Here is a 17842-nt window from a genome sequence, read left to right as displayed (position 1 = left end):
TGATGTGGAAGGTGGGGGTTAATACTCACTGGCTTGTAGCCAAAGAGAAACATTAAGAGCTGTCTGTATGATGCACAGAAAGCCAAAGCTCACGCCAACCACCCTGTAGAGTTTCAGCTGTCCTGGAAAAAAAACAAACACACACAACCCACAATGATTTTATTACCTGTATTAGGAAGAATTGTGTACTTTTTTTTTCTTTCTTTCTCTTAATTTGGCCATTTGGGGTTAACACAACAGCTGTAAACACATCATTAATGTATTATCACTATCACACTAAGTTGCTATGGTGAACATGTTAGCAAACAGTTGCCTACTTACACATCGAGCTCATTTGAAGCAACGTTATCATTAATTTGGAGTTTCTGGCCACCCGACAAATATAAAGCCAATATTCTCACTCCTTTTAGCTTTTAGTCTTCACTATCTCAGTGAAAATGATCATTCTGTCAGTTAATCACTTTGCACGACCCCCTTTTACATTACACAGGTGATTTCATACGTTGTAAATATAAAAATACTAAGTATTAAAAATTATTTTGTTGTGTTTTTTTATGTTTACGTAACTCTATTTGTTTTCCACTTCAAATTGGTAACGGCATCTTTCATTTCTGTTTCACTTTGTGTATGTTGATTGTTGGCATGTCATTTGTTTAGTCATAACTTGCAGTATTATTTTGGACACTGGGTGGCGGTCATTAGATGCACAGGGTTGTGTATGTAGGGGCATAGGCAGGTGGAGCACATACAGTTCTTACCAGACCGGTAACAGACGCACACTACAGCTGGCCGGACAGAAACCCGGTATGTTTCATGACATGTACAAATACTTCACTAAAACAACAAACTAAACGGCAGCCAACCGACTGGGAAATCTGTTTTTGAATCTGCGTAAGATCACTCCTAACCTAACCTACCTGTGTATTATTGGCAAACTGGAAAAACAGGAAAAGAAAGGACATTGAAAAATAAAAATTGCCATTACACTTTGATTTACTTCCCTACTTTGTGTTTTATTACTGTGTATATTGATCTAAACTATGTCCTTAATCTAAACTGTGTTATTAATAAACTTAAACCGCAGACAGAGTGACACACAGAAGACCAGAGCTATGACTCTGTAAGGAGATGACATCAAAAACTAAGAGGAAGTGGTTGTATTAAAGGAACTCTAGGTAAATTCCCGAAAAATGTCACTGATGCAATATTTCTGATTACTATTACTTTCATTTGCTGCCCATCATTTACAATTTTCACATTTTAAACATTTGAAAGGAACCACTGGTGCACTTTAGACATAGTGACATCTATTATGTAATTTAAATTCAGAGTTTCAAAGCACAAGCTTTATGAAAATAACTCACCTTCTAACCAAAATGTGAGTAGTTGGAGATGGTATAATATGCACACTGACATGTCACATGTTTGTCAGACAGACAATAATATAATAATCACATCTTCTATCTTTACATACAATTTTTCATTTTAAGATTGTTTTGTTTTTAAAGTTGCGACCCACCTACATCTCTGATCTCCTCAGTCTATATTCGACACACAGACCCCTCAGATCCTTTGATCTTCTCTCTGTCATACGCTCTCTGTCCAAATGCAAAGGTGACTGAGCTTTTTCCTTTGTTACTCCCAGACACACAGTCACATAATCTCCATCTATCACCACTTTTAAATCCCAGCTAAAGATTTGAGAACAATGTATGCACAGGCTGGACTGGAAAAAAGGAAATTAACTTGAAAATCAAAAAATACAGTAATACTTTGTTTTACGGGTCCTTTAATTTTATACGGATTGCCGGAGAATTTTGCAGGTATTCAACAGTTGAAAGTAAAAGTTAGATTAGTTGGGTTTTTTTTTGTTTTTTTTAAAAGAAACAACCTAATATGCTAATATATCATTTCAAATAAAAAAAACTGATGCACTGACAATTACGTTTTTTTGTTAAAGAACTGTTAAAAATCTGATTTATGAGAATTTTTGAAAATAAGAACTACATATGAATCTAAATATATTGCATGCATGTCAACTATCTTAACTGACTTAACTATCTTTAAATTGCACCATCCTGTGTGTAAAATTAACTGTGAAATACCTGCAAATTTCAGGAAATTAGTACAATATTAAGAGACTGTAAATTAAAGCTTTACCAGAATAAAAGTGAAACATTTAAAAACAAATTTAAAAGCTACCTGTCTAAAGTAAGAAATGGGTCAAAGTTAACACCAAAGACAAAACAAAAAAAAATACAAGAACAGAAGAAGTAAATGCTCAGAAGTCAAAAACCAAAGAATACATTAACTTATAGAAGATATTCTGACCTGAATTACTTTCTTTCCTGTCCCCTCCGTTCTTCCTCTTGTCCACTGGTGAATTTACATAGTCTCCAGTCTCCATTCTTCTTACAGTGACAGTGTTGAATCAGTGGTTAGAGAAGGTACTATTTTGCTCTATGAATTGTCTCTGTAGTTGTGGTCATCAACTGCCTATCTGGTGTTTATGCCGGGGTGTATAAATACATGTTTCCGTATTTAGGCCAACGTATTATGATGCAACAAGTCACAAACTGCAGATGACAAAGAAGAAGTGTTGGTCATGACAACACAGTATACATATTGTTAATATTACCAATTATTGAGTGCAACACCTCCAGGAGACAACCTTCTACCTCCAAAACATCTAATATCAGTGATTCAAACTAAGGTATGTACATCTATGTTATTCTGAACATTCAGAGAGTATGTTAAAGCTCTTTTTTGTAAAAAAAAAAAAAAAAAGCACAGGAAGTACTATGCTATTTATGTGTCTGGTTTATTTGTAACCAAAACAATAAGAAAAAGGAACTTGACAGAGGAAGCTCAACAGACATCACTAATTGTTGATGACAATGTAGAGCTAAATCAAACACAGTTCCTCAAAAAGCCACTAAATAATGGCTCCCAAAACAACATCACACCTGAACTATGGAGCTGGGCAGGTATGAGGATTTTTGTTTTTAGCATGTTAGTGTGTTAGCATTTTAGCTCAGTGCTAACCAGCTGTACTGTTGAAAGATCACTGATGGTGCTGTTAGTATGTTTTCACAGTGCTAACTAGCTGTTGTTAGATCACTGATGATCCATTTAGCATGTTAGCACTTTAGCGTGTGAGCAAATAGTAATTTGGTTAGTGCCATTGTTAGCAGCAGTTAAACACATGTGTTTTGGTTTTGTGGTGCCAAATACTGAATACATTCCTTCACATTAACATCTCTGAGATATCACAATTAAAGTGGCTATAATTGATATTTTTTTCTAAAAACAATGTATCAAATCAATGTGTTAGCTGTGGCTGGTAGTGATGAGCCTACAGAGAATTATCAGTGACTCCCCTCAGTTTTATGGAGCTTTATAGCGAGTTTCAGCTCATTGTTTAGCTGTCCGGCTTCAACTTAACTATTTTGGTTGACTCTCAGTGCTCTTATAGTGTCGTTTTCAGCTGCAGCAGGCAGCTGATTTCAGAGAAAAAGCTCTAAAAACCAACTGTACACTACCTGCTCAGCACCAAACTGCAAAAACACACAGTTAACCTTAGACTAGCTGGTGAACATAGTGGAGCATTTAGCAGCTTAAGAGCCAGATATTTCCCTCAGGAGTTGGTAGAGAGCAAAAACAGAGCTAAAAGAGAGTTAATATTGGACTTATATTCACCAGATGGACAGAAACACAACTCTAAATGAATGATAATGTTGCTCTGTAACTGCTGGATGTGGATATAAGCAACTGTTTGCTATTGTTATGAGTTGTGTGATGGAAAAGTTTGCATTTTATTTCCAGATATTTTGAGACCCTCATTTGATTTAGGTTCTTCTACAGGCAGCATTCACACACACAGAAGTAAACACTCTCCTACTCATTACCACACTGACACACTCTTTCACTTCCCTTATGATTTCATATCCTCCATTAATGATATTTTAAGCATTTATCCTCTGCTTTCTGTTTGGGTTGTATATCTTAAATTTTAACTTCAACAACTATTTGTTACACTCCTTGTGTCTCTGGTGTTTTCTTGTTCTTTCTCACTGCAATTTAATACTTATGTAGGCAGGAATTTCATTATTTGAGTTATTATTCCTTTACAGAGAATCAAATAGCCTACTCCAGCAGCCATGCTTGGCTCTGAAAAGAACATATTGTAAAAGAGTTATCATACACTTGTTCTGTTTTGGCATTTCATCACTGTTATGCAGGGACAAAACATGAAATTTTATGGTTGTAATAAAAATTGAACTACTTGACAACACAATATGAATGCTGCAAATTCAGTGATTTTAAAGGCAAGAAAGTCTCCTTTATTGGTCAGAGTAAAACACAACATCACAGATTAAGGTTTTGTCTCTAAATATAACAGTCAAAACACAAGACATACAGTAACTAAAAGTGCACACAGACCATGAAATATATCCAGCAAAGGTATAATAAACACATTAAATCAACAATAAATAAAATATATTATGCAGTATTTTAAACTGTGTGCGTGACAATAATTAATAGGGAATGAATATAAATATAATAGTTTGCTAAAGTGGGTGTTTTTTGTGTGACTCTTCAGGTCTGGTGGAGGTGGTGTATCACTTCAGATCCCTCTCGCATACCCAGTTGTGTTGTTCTTCACAGGAGGCAGGGACCCAGTTCATTTCTGGGAATTGTTGAGCATAGACGCAGTTCAAAAGCTCACCATCTGACTGCAGCCCATTTTTCTTGTTACTGCAAAACACAACACAACAGTTTTTGTGGCATCAAACTTAACAATGTATATATTGTAGCTGACATTATTATCCATCCATCCATTCAGTTTGGGTGACTTTGGCACCTTGTGGTGACTGGTGATTATATTAGTCATATTATATTAGTTCATATGCCTGCCTACTTTTTTAATGCAGTTGCTTTTGCAGTTCATCTCTCTGAACCAAGCGGCAACCAACACAGCTTAAGGTTGAAGCCAGTTTCTTTCAATGAGTCATTGTGGTCTCAATTGCTAAATTTGGGCCCTCTAACAAGTCTGCTGGTGGTCATTTTGGAAATTATTGCTCCGTCAATAAGAATCGAATACTTATAGTAGGCTTTGATATCTCACCTGTCAACATAGATATGGCACTTTGCAAGGGAAGCCATTGGCACATATCTTAAAGATAATTCAGCAGTAGGCCTAGTAGATGATATACCAGTGGCTTATCTTTTTAAAGGACCAGTGTGTAGGACTTAGTGGCATTAATAGTGTACACCTTTGGAAACATTCAAAAAAACATACCGATAAGTCAGCTGGCTTCCGTCCACCCAAGTCCATGTCTTCAGTGGCCACTTTTGTTGACTGCTCAACCCGATCCACATAGTAGAACTTCCATAATGTTGGAAAACACCCTGTTGGGAGGGATTAGTGGCTTAGATTTGATTTCATAGATGTAGTGAACTTATGACAAGTAGCAGCATTCTTGAGAAATGATCTGCTTGAATGATGCAGGGAAAAAAATGATAAATACCTCTTCCAATTCATCATTAAAAATCACCAATTGAGCTCCTTTCCACGCACAGTCTTTTTTGGCGTAGTTCCAGCTTTTCTTCGTAGAGGAAAGCTGGTAACAGTGGGACATGTATTGCCACCATCCCCGGGGACAGCTAGGGTCTTGTCCTGTTTAGGCAAAGGCACAGGACAGGACAAAAGAGGACAAGATGGAACAGGACGGGACAGAAAACAAGGCACGGAAAGACAACACAGGACATAAGTCAAGGCAGGACAAGACATGATAGGACAGAGCAGGAAATCCAACACAGAATAAAGGAATAAAAACCATTTAAAATGTCAAGATTCTTGAAAATGTGCACATTGTTTTGCTTAAATAAGCCTGGAAGAATGAAGCAGGGTTAAAGGATATGGCTGGCGATTTTCTATATTTTTCTTATTGTTTGCTAGCTTGTTGTGCTACGTATCACAACCTATATGTAGCACAACAAGTTAGCGAGGCACTGTAAACAGAACTGTGTTCCCGCACCTGCTCAGTTGTGTCTGCCTTACAGGGAACAACTCTCAGAAGATCGAAAATGTGATCCCCGTTATTACCCTTTGGAGACATCTCTAAGCACACTACTGTGTCCGAAACTCTTCGTGGTGAAAAACATGTCACCCAGTGCAGTGATGTGGCTCACTGATGTGTTTCTGAACAACAACGGACATCTACGGCGCAGAAGAATAAGATATGTCAGGCTTTGGATACAAGTGGCAACTACCACGGCTTGAGTTTGACGATAAGCTGCAACTGCAATGCAAACAACAGGGTGATGTGACACCCTGCAACGTCCTTCTTTACATACAGTCTATGATACACACACAATACTTGTAAGTAGATCAATTCATTGTTGGTTTGGCTCTGTACATGAGATTCATTGACAGTAAGAAAAATATAGAATATCACCAGCCTTATCCATCTGGACAGCAGATTATTACACACATGATGGATATCAGGTGTAAAAGGTGCCTGCTTTGAAAAATATATGACTTATTTAAAAAAAAACAACAACAAAAAACTCACTCACCAGTTTTTTTTATTGTCCGAAGTTGCTCTATCAGAAAATGCTGTTCGTTGACCTTCTCATTCAACATCTTGTTATTGTCCTGCAACTCTTTCTTTTCCTTTGCCAGTTGATTTTTCTCCTGAAGCAATTGTTCTTTCTCTTGAAGCAGTCGGTCTCTCTCAAAAATCAGGGCATTGTTGTCACCGTCTGACATCAGGTTGAAACTGCCAGTCGAGATGGTCTTGTTCCTGTTACAAGACTCAGCTAGAGAAGGAAAAACAGAGACTAAGTTTGTGGCAGTGTGTTAACACAAAGATACTTCAGTTTGAGAAAGCAAGAAAAACTTTCAGTGATTGCATGGTCTGTCACGTGTGCACGTTGCTTGCAATGAAGTACCCTGAAGATGTTCAGTCAGCCTCCTGCCACCATAATGTGTCCCCTATGATGACTCCTGATGACACTTAAGGGACTATTTAAACATTTTGGGAAATACATGTACTTACTTTGCTGCCGAGAGTTAGATAAGAAGATTGATAACACTCTCATGACTCTGCGTTACGTACAGAACTAGAACCAGAAGGTGATTAGCTAAGTTTAGCTTAGCTTAGCTTAGCTTAGCATAAATACTGGACACAGGTGGAAACAGCTAGCTAAACTCCCGTAAAACCACAATGTTGTTCTCACATTTTGGTTTGTGTACATATTAAACAAATAAGACACAACAAATTAATTAGTGAGCTTCGGGGGTGTTGGTGGGAATATTTTTGAAGTATTGACAAACCCAGGCTTACTGTATCCTTCTGAATCCAGTCTTTATACTGTGCTAAGCTAATCACCTCCTGGCTCAAGCTCTGTACTTAAAGCAAATAATATCAAATTATTCCTTCAAGGAAAGTCTTAATATAGTCTCTTGGAATCAGTCTTGACACCTTGCCGTTAGGTGAAGGAGATAACCAACAACTTTACATAGTAATGCAGCTAACGGTAGCCTAAAAGAATTTGTCACAGCTGAATTTACGGATATTAACTGCAAGAATGAAAATTCCCACTTAAGTATCAACGGAAATAAAGATTTCTTATGTTAGGTAAAGCAAATAAAAACTGGAGATGGGAACAACATTAGTTTAACTTTAAGGAGATGTTTATTGGGGTCCAGCTTTGATTAAATTAGTCTGTTTTTTTTTTTCTTAAGGGAGGTAGTGATTTTGTTCAATTTAAAGGGTTTCCATTTTGAAAGTGTAATTGTGTTTTTTGATTTCCAGTTCACAAGGACTGATTACTTGGTGATAATGAAAGAAAAGACTGCATTATTTGTTTATATTGGTTTACCAGGAATATTAAGTGTTGATAGGTTGTCTATAATACATACATATACATACACAAATGTGGGGACATTGGAATATAGCGACCCAGTAACAAATAGGATTCATTTGTAATATTTTGCAAGAGTTGATGTACTGTTGTGTGTGCAAAACCAAGCGGCATGGAACTAGTGGTCGATTTATTGCATTCACAGGAGGCATTAGATTATTGTGGAAAATCTTCAGATGAGTCCGAGATCTTCAGGTCACTCACAACTTAGGAATTAATTCACCATTCGTTATGAAAAAGACTCAAAAGAATACACTGGAAGCTGAAAGAGTTCAATGTGAACAAGTTTACTGTGCATTAAAGTGAAATACAGAGCAAACCAAGGCTTTGACCTGGGACAAATAACCTAATGCAAAATCATAAAACATTCATCATAAAATTATATACCTCTCATAACCCCTCCACCTCGTTTAACCTTGACACTTTGGTAATAATCCAGACATGATTCATCTAAAAAAAAAAAAGGTGTCTCAAACGTCTCTAACATGTTCTCAATTGTACCTGGCATTTTCCACATTTCTCACAATACACATGGCCTAGCAGCCTTCAATCATTGCACACAGAAAATCAAAATGTGACATTACTGATCACCCCCTTCCACATTCCCCTGGGAACTGTCTCTTATTGACTCTAACGAAAATATGAAAAAATATGGCTACATTTTCTGTAGTATCTCAAATGAGTCAGACAAGAGTTTCACGTCTGTCCAGCTCAGCAACATTGCAGATTTCAAATTTCACATGAAATGTCAAGTTTCACATGAAATCTGCAGTGTTACTCAACTGGTGTGTTTCTGGGTTTTGTTGTTCAATGTGGAAGGCGGGGGTTAATACTCACTGGCTTGTAGCCGAAAAGAAACATTAAGAGCTATCTGTATGATGCACAGCAAGCCAAAGCTCACTCCAACCATCCCATAGATTTTCAACCATCCTAGAAAAAAACAAACACACAACCCACAATGATTTTATTACCTGCATTAGGAAGAACTGTGTACAACATCTGTAAACACATCATTAATATATTATCACTATCACGCTAAGTTGATATGGTGAACGTGTTAGCAAACAGTTGCCTACTTACACATCGAGCACATTTGAAGCAACGTTATCATTAATTTGGAGTTTCTGGCCACCCAACAAACCCATTTGTTTTCCACTTCAAATTGGGAACTGCATCTTTCATTTCTGTTCCACTTTGATTTACTTCCCTACTTTGTGTTTTATTACTGTGCATATTAATCTAAACCATGTCATCAATCTAAACTGTGTTCGTAATAAATTTAAACCGCAGACGGAGTGATACACACAAGACCAGAGCTATGACTCTGTCAGGAGATGACATCAAAAACTAAGAGGAAGTGAAATGAGTTTTAGCAAAATTCCTGATAATGTCACTGATGTAATATTTCTGATTATTCATCCATAATTTTCACAGTAAACATTTGGAACGAACCACTGGTACGATAAATGTGCATATTCATACACTCTAAAAACAATTTTTTTGGCTCAACAACAACAACAAGTTTAAAAATTGCTTTGCATCAAGCTTTTTGAATTATAACAACTTCTGATAAAATTATTTTGAACCAATAAACTACATTGAGTTCGGGGAATCAGCTTTTCCTCTACAATCAAAGATATATTTAATTACCACATGCTTAATAATTGTCAGTGTAAACACAAGTTTTTAAGTTCATCACCACTTTTAAATCCCAGCTAAAGACTCGCCTTTATACCATCACATTTCAGTCCCCTTAATTTTTAATATCATTATGGCAAATTGTTTGTCAGGTACAGTTACTTAAGTATTTACTAATTTTTTTGTTTTAATTATTTAACTGTATGTTAAACGTCTCTGTAAAGCACTTTGGTCAACTCCTGTTATTTTTAAATGTGCTCTATAAATAAATTTGTTTTGATTTAACTGGACTTGACAATTTGAGAACAATGTATGTTACAGGCTGGACTGGAAAAAAGGAAATCCAAAATACGGTAACACTTTGTTTTATGGGTCCTTAAATTTATTCAAATTTCTTGAAAATTTTCTTAATGAAAGAAAAAACTGTACAGTTGGTTTAGTTGTTTTTTTTTTTTAAAGAAACAACATAATATGCTAATATATCATTTGACACACAAAACGATACACTGAAAATTACGTTGTTTTTTTTTTTGTCTGTTAAAGAACTGTTAAGAATCTAATTTATAAGAATTTCTGAAAATTATGAACTACAAATGAATCTAAATATACTGGGTGCATGCCAACTAAATATCTTCACTAACTTAACTATCATAATCTTAAACAATTTTTTTTACCCATTTTTTAATATAATTTGTACCAAATTGCAACAGGTAGAAACTGGTCAAAGTTAACACCAAAGACAAAACAAAAACAAGTACAAGAACAGAAGAAGTAAACACTCAGAAGTCAAAAAACAAAGAATACATTAAACTTATAGAAGATATTCTGACCTGAATTCCTTTCTCTCCTATCTCTTCTGTTCCTCCTCTCGTTCACTGATGAATTGACATAGTCTCCAGGCTCCATTCTTCTTACACTGACAGTACTGTATCAGTGGTTACAGAAGTTAATGTTTCGCTCGATGTTTTGTCTCTATAATTGTAGTCACCAGCTGCCCATGTTAAATACATCATCATATTATACATCATCCTATTTATGCTGATGTATCATGACACAACAAGTCACCAACCGCAGATGACAAAGAAGAAGTGTTGGTCAAAATCTTGATGACAACACAAATGATAATATGACCAATTATGGAGTCCAACACCTCCAGGAAACAGCCTTCTATCTCCAAAACATCTAATATCAACGATTCAAAGTAAAGTATGTACATCTATGTTACTCTGAACATTCGGAAAGTGTGTTAAAGCTCTTTTTTGAAAAAGAAAAAGTCTGGACAGAGAAGCTAATGGCAGATTGGAGATCATTATCATCATCATGATCTTATCCTCTTCCTCACTCGACAAAAGAAGAGGAAAGCGTTATATCCATTCAATCCACACCGACTGCGACCTGCGTTCAGCGTCTCAGTCCACAGCAGAATGAGCTGATGCAAATTCTTTCACATATTCGTGTTTCTGTCACAAATTTATATCACGGCTGGTGTGAATAGTTTTGATGGTAATTATATGCAGGCAAGTATTTTGTGCTCACTACGTACCTCCACTGTCCCCAAATGGCCAACCCCAATACTCCCCAAAAAACAGTTAATGCAGTTTCAAGACTAAACTAATGACATTCCTTGCACTTTTGTGCTTGTGTTTAAGTGCTATGGCAAATGTTAGCATGCTAACGCTCTAAGATGGTGACTGTGGCAAACATTGTACCTATTTAACATCAGCATGTTAGAGGGTAAATGCTAGTTTGGATCAGTCGGAGGGACGAACTTTCGCAAGTTAGGGTTTAGGGTTAACACAATGCGTATAAATCTCGCAAGAGTTTCGTCCCTCCTGCTGATCCAATCTAGCACCAGCCATGTTAGAGCTGTCACTGCGAGCATGTTAGCATGCAGATGTTAGCGTTTAGTTTAGGGTAAAGCTTTATTTTACAGGTCCCATAACAGAAATGTTTTAAGTTGGTTTAGTTAATAAGTGCCCACTCATTATATTTGGGTTCATACAAAGTTGTTCATTTGCATTACTTAGTTTTCAGTGTGTAGTTTTGTGTGTCAATTGATATATTAGGATTTTAGGTTGTTTCTTATAGAGTTACGAAATAATCTAATACACTAATATGTAGGTTTGGCGCACAAAACCACACAATGAAAACTAAGTATTAAGATTTTTTGAGAATAAACAACTTCTTATGAACCCAAATATGAGTTTGTACTTACCCTTTCTGTAAAATGTCCTGTAAAATAATCATTAGATCTGCAAATTACTCAGAATTTTTCCAGGAAATTAGTAAAAAAAAGTATCTGTAAAAAGAAGGGTTACCACATTTAGCTAAAACTGTCACTGTCTCACAGAGCTGCTAGCATACCTGTCTTGTAGTTGACTACATCAAATGTTGTCTCAGTAATACTGGCCAGCTTTGGCTTCTATCAGTTTTGTTTTGATTTTGGCTATGAGATATGTACGGATTTCGCATGTGAAAGAACTGTATCTTTGACATCCCATGTGTCACAATAAACCATCTTGTTTTAAGCTATGTTCTGTTAATTCAAGACCTCTAATTATTGTATTTTCCCTAATATTGACTTACTGGCCTCTGTAAAATACAAACACGTATGTAAGTTCTAAAATACTAATTTTCTAATATGTGACTTGGCCTTCACAGAACTGACGTTTCATTTAGCAGGCTGCTGATTCACCACAGAGGGGAGCTGTTTGCCTGCATCACTAGTGTAGACACTGAAAATGAAATCCCTTTTAAGGAGGTAAGAGTGTCCGCTTCCTTACAACAGAAATAGATCTGCGAAATGTTGTATGTAGTAACTGACAATAGGCCTATTATTAATACTTGCTATTACTATGAGTTGTGTGATGGAAAAGTTTACATTTCACCAGATATTTTATGAACCTCATTTGATTTAGTTTTTTTCTTAAAAAAAAACAGTATCCACACACATGCACGTATACACTCTCCCACTCAATACCACACTGACTCACTCCCCTTATGATTTCACATCCTGCATTGATGATATTTTTAGCACTGAAAGGTTGTAATTCCATACTAACTTGTGTCTCTGTTGTTTTTAATCATCTCTGCCATATTTGCAGTTTTTGTGTTTTCATTATTTTGTCGTATTTGTTGTTTTATGTGGTGAGTCTTGTTGTGGCTCACTGCAATTTAATGCTTGTGTAGGCATGAATTTCATTATTTGAGTTATTATTTCTTTACAGAGAATCAAATAGCCTACACCAGCAGCCATGTTTGACTCTGAAAAGAACATATTGTAAAAGAGTAATCATACTCTTACTCTGTTTTGGCATTTCATCACTGTTATGCAGGGAAAAAACATACAAAATTTTATGGTTGTAGTAAAAATTGAACTATTTGACAACAAAATATGAATGCTGCAATTCAGTGGTAGCACTTTTAAAGGCAAGAAAGTCTCCTTTATTGGTCAGAGTAAAACACAACATCACAGATTAACTTAACATAAAACAGTCAAGACACAAGACATACAGTAACTAAAAGTGCACACAGACCATGAAATATATCCAGCACAGGTATAATAAACACATTAAATCATCACAGGATTTTTAAATGTGTGTGACATAGATTAATAGTAGGTGTTTGCTAAAATGGGTGTTTTTTGTGTGACTCTTCAGGTCTGATGGAGGTCGTGTATCACTTAGACTCCCTCTCGCATACCCAGTTGTGTTTTTCTTCACAAGGGGCGGGGACCCACTGTGCTGGAAATTGTTGAGCATAGACGCAGTTCAAAAGCCCACCATCTGACCGCAGCCCATTATTGTTGTTACTACAAAACACAACACAACAGTTTTTGTGGTATCAAACATAACAATGTATATATTGTAGACATTATTATCCATGTATCCATAATTATCCATCCATTCAGTTTGGGTGACTTTGGCACCTTGTAGTGATTGGTGACTTTATCTTTCTCTTTCTGAACCAAGCGGCAACCAACATGACTTGAGGTTGAAGCCGGTCTCTCTCAACGAGTCATTGTGGTCTCAATTGCTAAATTTGGGCCCTCTAACAAGTCTGCTGTTGGTCATCATGGTGGAAATGATTGCTCCATTAATAAGATTTGAACACTTATAGTAGGTTTTGATATCTTTCCTCTTAACACACAATTATACATCACTTTGCAGGGAAGCAAAAGGTAATCCAACAGTAGTATATGATAAACTAGTGGCTTGTCTTTTTTAAGTAGCAATAATTGATATTTTTGATAATAGTAACGTCAGTGTGTAAAGTGTTGTGTATGGCTCATTATGGTGAGCCTACAGAGAATCATCAGCGACTCTGCAGCTCTCCTCTAAAGCTTTACGGAGCTTTATAGTGAGATTCAGCTCAGTGTTGTTCTGTCCGGCTGCGAGTTCACTGTTTTGATTGACTCTCAGCGCTCTCATAATATCGTTTTTGGCTGCAGTAAGCAGCTGTTTTCAGTGAAAATGGTCTAAAAAAAACCCACTGTACACTACCTGCTCAGCACCAAATGTCAAACAGACACAGTTACAGTAGCTGTAGATTAGCTGGTGAACATAGTGAAACATTTAGCAGGTTAAGATACTTACATTCATCAGATGGACAGAAACTAAAATCCAAATGAATGACAATGACAGTGATAAATTAGTCAGGCATGGTCCTACATTTCCAGCCGAAAAAAACAGCAGAATAAGGAGAGTTTCTTCAAACCTTTTTCTCTGAATTTGGAGTCGCCAGTTCAGTGGACAAGTGTTCTTCTCTTTGACCCAGTAGCTCATGCATTTATCAATACACAATGAAATGTAAATAGTAATGCAGTAATAATGTAGACCTTGGGAAACATTCAAAAAGCCATACCGATAAGTCAGTGAGCTTCCGTCCACCCAAGTCCATGTCTTCTGTGGACCCCTCCTCAACCCGATCCACATAGTAAAACTGCTAAACATTTGGATAATATCCTGTTGGGAGAGATTTGTGGCTTAGATTTGATCTTGATTGTTTATCTAAAAGTAGTTGATGAGGTCATCTTACTTGAGTTCATAGATTTAGTGAAATTATGACAAGTTGCAGCATTCTTGAGAAACGACCTGCTTGAATGATGCCTGAATGGCTTTAGGAAAAAAAACCCCAAAACAAAACAAATATAAATACCTCTTCCACTTCATCATTTAAAATCACCAAATGAGCTCCTTTATTCACACAGTCTCTGTTGGCATATCTCCAGCCCTTTTTCTCAGAGGAAAGTAGGTAACAGTTCGACATGTATCGCCTCCACCCCACGGGACAGCTTTTGATTTTTTGTTCTGCTCAGGACAGGACAATAATTTTAACAGGACAATTCAGAATGGGACAGGACAAACTGAAACAAGGCACAAAGAGACAGGACAGGAAAGAAGAGACATGACGAGAAAGGACAGGGCAGGGCGAAATTCGATGAAGAAAATGGCAAGAATATTTGAGCTTCAAATAAAGAAACTGACGAATCAAAACAAAAATCAATTCCTGGTCTGAAACAACTGTCAACTAAATAATATTTAGAAAAAAAAAAAGAAGCTCACTTACCAGTTTCAGAAAGCCTTGTTATCAGTCTTACTCTTTCAGATTGAAGTTTTATTATCTGATTTTCTTGTTGGTCAAGCTGGTTATTTAAAATCTCCATAGCTCTGTTCAGGTAGCTGTTTTCCTCTACCATTTGGTTTTTCTTTTGAAGCAGATCCATGATGTCACGAGGTGACATCTGGGAGACATTGGTAAAGTTGATGTGGTCAAAGTCGGACTCGTTACAAGACCCAACTAGGAAGGAAAGATAATAAAGATGTTCCTCTTTGTGGATCACATCTTACTCTCAGAGACTTTGCTTTGACTGAGTAAGGAAAAAACAAAAGATTTTCGTAACATTTACAACACACTAAGGCTGCCATTGCTACATTTTGAAAACTTTTCACTTCCAGCTGTCACAAAACTTCCTTGGAGGACCAAAGAACTGCTGTGTTTGTTGACTGTTGTGACACCCAAACAACTCAAGTCATTAACTGATCGATTTCCTGTACTTTTGGTGTATTTAGCAGTGTATCAAATGGGGTTAAAATTAGCTTTGCAGGTGCTTTGGTTTATGAAATCTGTAGTTTTACTCAACGGGTTTACTTTTCTCTTGCTGCGTGATGTGGAAGGTGCAGGCTGATACTCACTTCCTCGGTGGTGAAGGGAAACATTGAGAACGAACTGTATGATGCACAGCAGGACGAAGCCGACTCCAATCACCTTGTACACTTTTGCCCCTATATAGGAAAAGATACACACATAACAACTGACAATGATTCTGTTATCTGCTACAATCCAAACCCAGTAGAGAGTCTCTCCTGTTACAATGTGACAACGTTGAATACACAATTATATAAAATGACATGTAACACAGACATTGATGAAACCTGATTTATAAACAGGGGCTTTCCGCAGTGTCACAATTCTTAAGAAGACTCTTAAAACAGTTCAAGTGTGCTTGAGAGGCCTCTCAAAGTGCTTTAACAAATTAACCCAGAAATACGCATAACTAAACAGAAACAACAGTCACAGAATGCATAAATCATAATAAAGGTCATCATCAGAGAGAGATGATTCAGTAAAACTAAAAACTTACTTTGTTACGGAAGATGTAGAAATGGTAAAAACACTTTGTAACATGGACATTTTGCTCTGTGTGAGTATTTTTAGGAATTTTTGATATAGTTTTTTTCTTCTGTGAAAAATGTTTTCCCCCAAAGTACATACAGTATGTGGTTTGCAGCAATGATGTGTGTGTGTGTGTGTGAGAGAGAGAAAAAACACTTAATCTGTTAATCTACAAAGGAATCAAAGCTGCCCACATAAAGCAAAATGTAACTATTAAAGCGTCAGAGGTCACACCAACACTTTTGGAGACATAAAATGAAAACATAACAGAAAAGATGTGGATATTATTCTGACCTGAAAAGCAATTTTCTGTCTTCTCCAAACTTTGTCTCCCTTCATCTGCTGGTGTATTGACATGGTGTCGCATCTCCATTCTCATTTCAGTGGCCATGTTGAATGAACTGTTAGAAATAGTTGTGTGTTGTCCTACAAAATGTACTATACTTCTGGTCACCAGCTGCCTTTCTGGTGTAGATGTCTGTGTTTGTATAAATGCATAATTCCCCATATAAAGCAATCGATTTCACAATTATTGTTGTGTTACCAAACCACAGATAATAAAAAGGAAGTAATTTCCTAAGAGGCAACTCCAAGATAACAACACAAGTAGGCTAACAGTAGTGATGGACATAGACATAATAATGGGCACCCTCTCTTGAAGTTAACTTCCTCATTAATTGATATAACATCAATGATAAACCTGCACCAAATATTCAGTGTCTGGAGTGACGCTCTTTCCTGTATTTACTGTATGTTTCTGGCTTATTTGTAATTAAGAGAATTAGAAAAGCCGAACTTTGTGGCTACAGACGCAGTTCTTCAAATGGCCTCTGATGCTAGCTCCAAAACCAGTGAAAAAAAAAAAAACTTAAGCGAGCTAAAAACCCATTCAGATATTTTTCTAAGTGGGAAGTCAATCCTGCTTTTCAGCTATTTAGCTGACACAGGTTAACGGTTGACAGGCTAATGTTTATGCTAGCTAGCTACCTAGCTAACTAACTAGCAGTTGCTACTAGCTAGCTAGCTAGTAGTAACTGCTAGTTAGTTCGATCATTTCTCATATTTATAGTGTTTTCTTACAACAGGCAAGAGTTTTAGTAAAGATTTGTCATGATAATGTCACAAAAAATAGGTGGGCTGTGACAGGAGCATGAACAGTTTTATTACTTTCTAGCAAATATTAGCCTGTCAACATAGCCAGGCTCTCATCATTAGCTTGTCGATGAACTCTGATTTTCAGCTGATTTTTGAGTCTGTGACTGTTAGTATTGTATTATAACTCTCCTCTTTTAGAAAAAAATGAGACTATGAATATGTTTCTATAATTTCATGTTGTATTGTGGGCAGTGAGAGCAGTAGCCTTCCCCTGTTTTTAGATTATCTGAGCAGTCAGATTCTGACACAGTAATTCCACATTTAGTCCCACCAACAAATGTTGTAATTTGCCCCTAACCTCCTAACCCGAACCGTGAGTATGACATGTGAGCAGCAAAAAGCACTGGTCTGGAAGCAGAACAGGACAAAACTGAGCTAAAAGGTAAGAGAATATTGAAATACAATCCTAGTTGGTTTGTATCTTAATGCACATACACAATCT

The 17842-nt window shown here is 36.6% G+C and overlaps 1 protein-coding gene across 6 annotated transcripts; it reads right to left on the bottom strand.

The window, feature by feature from the left end:
- Positions 1 to 4521: 4521 nt before the first annotated feature.
- Positions 4522 to 17779, bottom strand: LOC122987881 (asialoglycoprotein receptor 1-like). 6 transcript variants are annotated; one of them, XM_044359916.1, is made up of 6 exons: positions 16540 to 17779; positions 15765 to 15854; positions 15139 to 15369; positions 14728 to 14879; positions 14434 to 14534; positions 4522 to 4758 (listed from the first exon to the last, which is right to left on the bottom strand). In XM_044359916.1, the coding sequence occupies exons 1-6, from the start codon at positions 16751 to 16753 to the stop codon at positions 4623 to 4625; spliced, it is 924 nt and encodes a 307-aa protein (XP_044215851.1). In that variant the 5' UTR covers positions 16754 to 17779; the 3' UTR covers positions 4522 to 4622. The 6 variants fall into 6 exon arrangements, with proteins under 6 accessions (XP_044215851.1, XP_044215853.1, XP_044215856.1 ...); XM_044359917.1 differs by lacking the exon at positions 4522 to 4758 and adding an exon at positions 12993 to 13381; XM_044359918.1 differs by lacking the exons at positions 14434 to 14534; positions 14728 to 14879; positions 15139 to 15369; positions 15765 to 15854; positions 16540 to 17779 and adding exons at positions 5303 to 5412; positions 5532 to 5680; positions 6583 to 6825; positions 8770 to 9972.
- Positions 17780 to 17842: the final 63 nt, after the last annotated feature.

Source organism: Thunnus albacares, chromosome 8 (genome assembly GCF_914725855.1).
Source record: "Thunnus albacares chromosome 8, fThuAlb1.1, whole genome shotgun sequence".
Classification (NCBI taxonomy): domain Eukaryota; kingdom Metazoa; phylum Chordata; class Actinopteri; order Scombriformes; family Scombridae; genus Thunnus; species Thunnus albacares.
This window is presented reverse-complemented; position numbering and strand designations above follow the sequence as displayed.

Coding starts and splice junctions, on each gene's coding strand:
- LOC122987881 (XM_044359916.1), bottom strand. CDS start 16,753: ATGGGGAATTATGCATTTATACAAACACAGACATCTACACCAGAAAGG. Junction 14,535..14,727: donor TAAATGATGAAGTGGAAGAG/GTATTTATATTT, acceptor CTCTCCCAACAG/GATATTATCCAAATGTTTAG. Junction 4,759..14,433: donor GGAAGCTCACTGACTTATCG/GTATGGCTTTTT, acceptor TGTGTTTTGCAG/TAACAAGAAAAATGGGCTGC.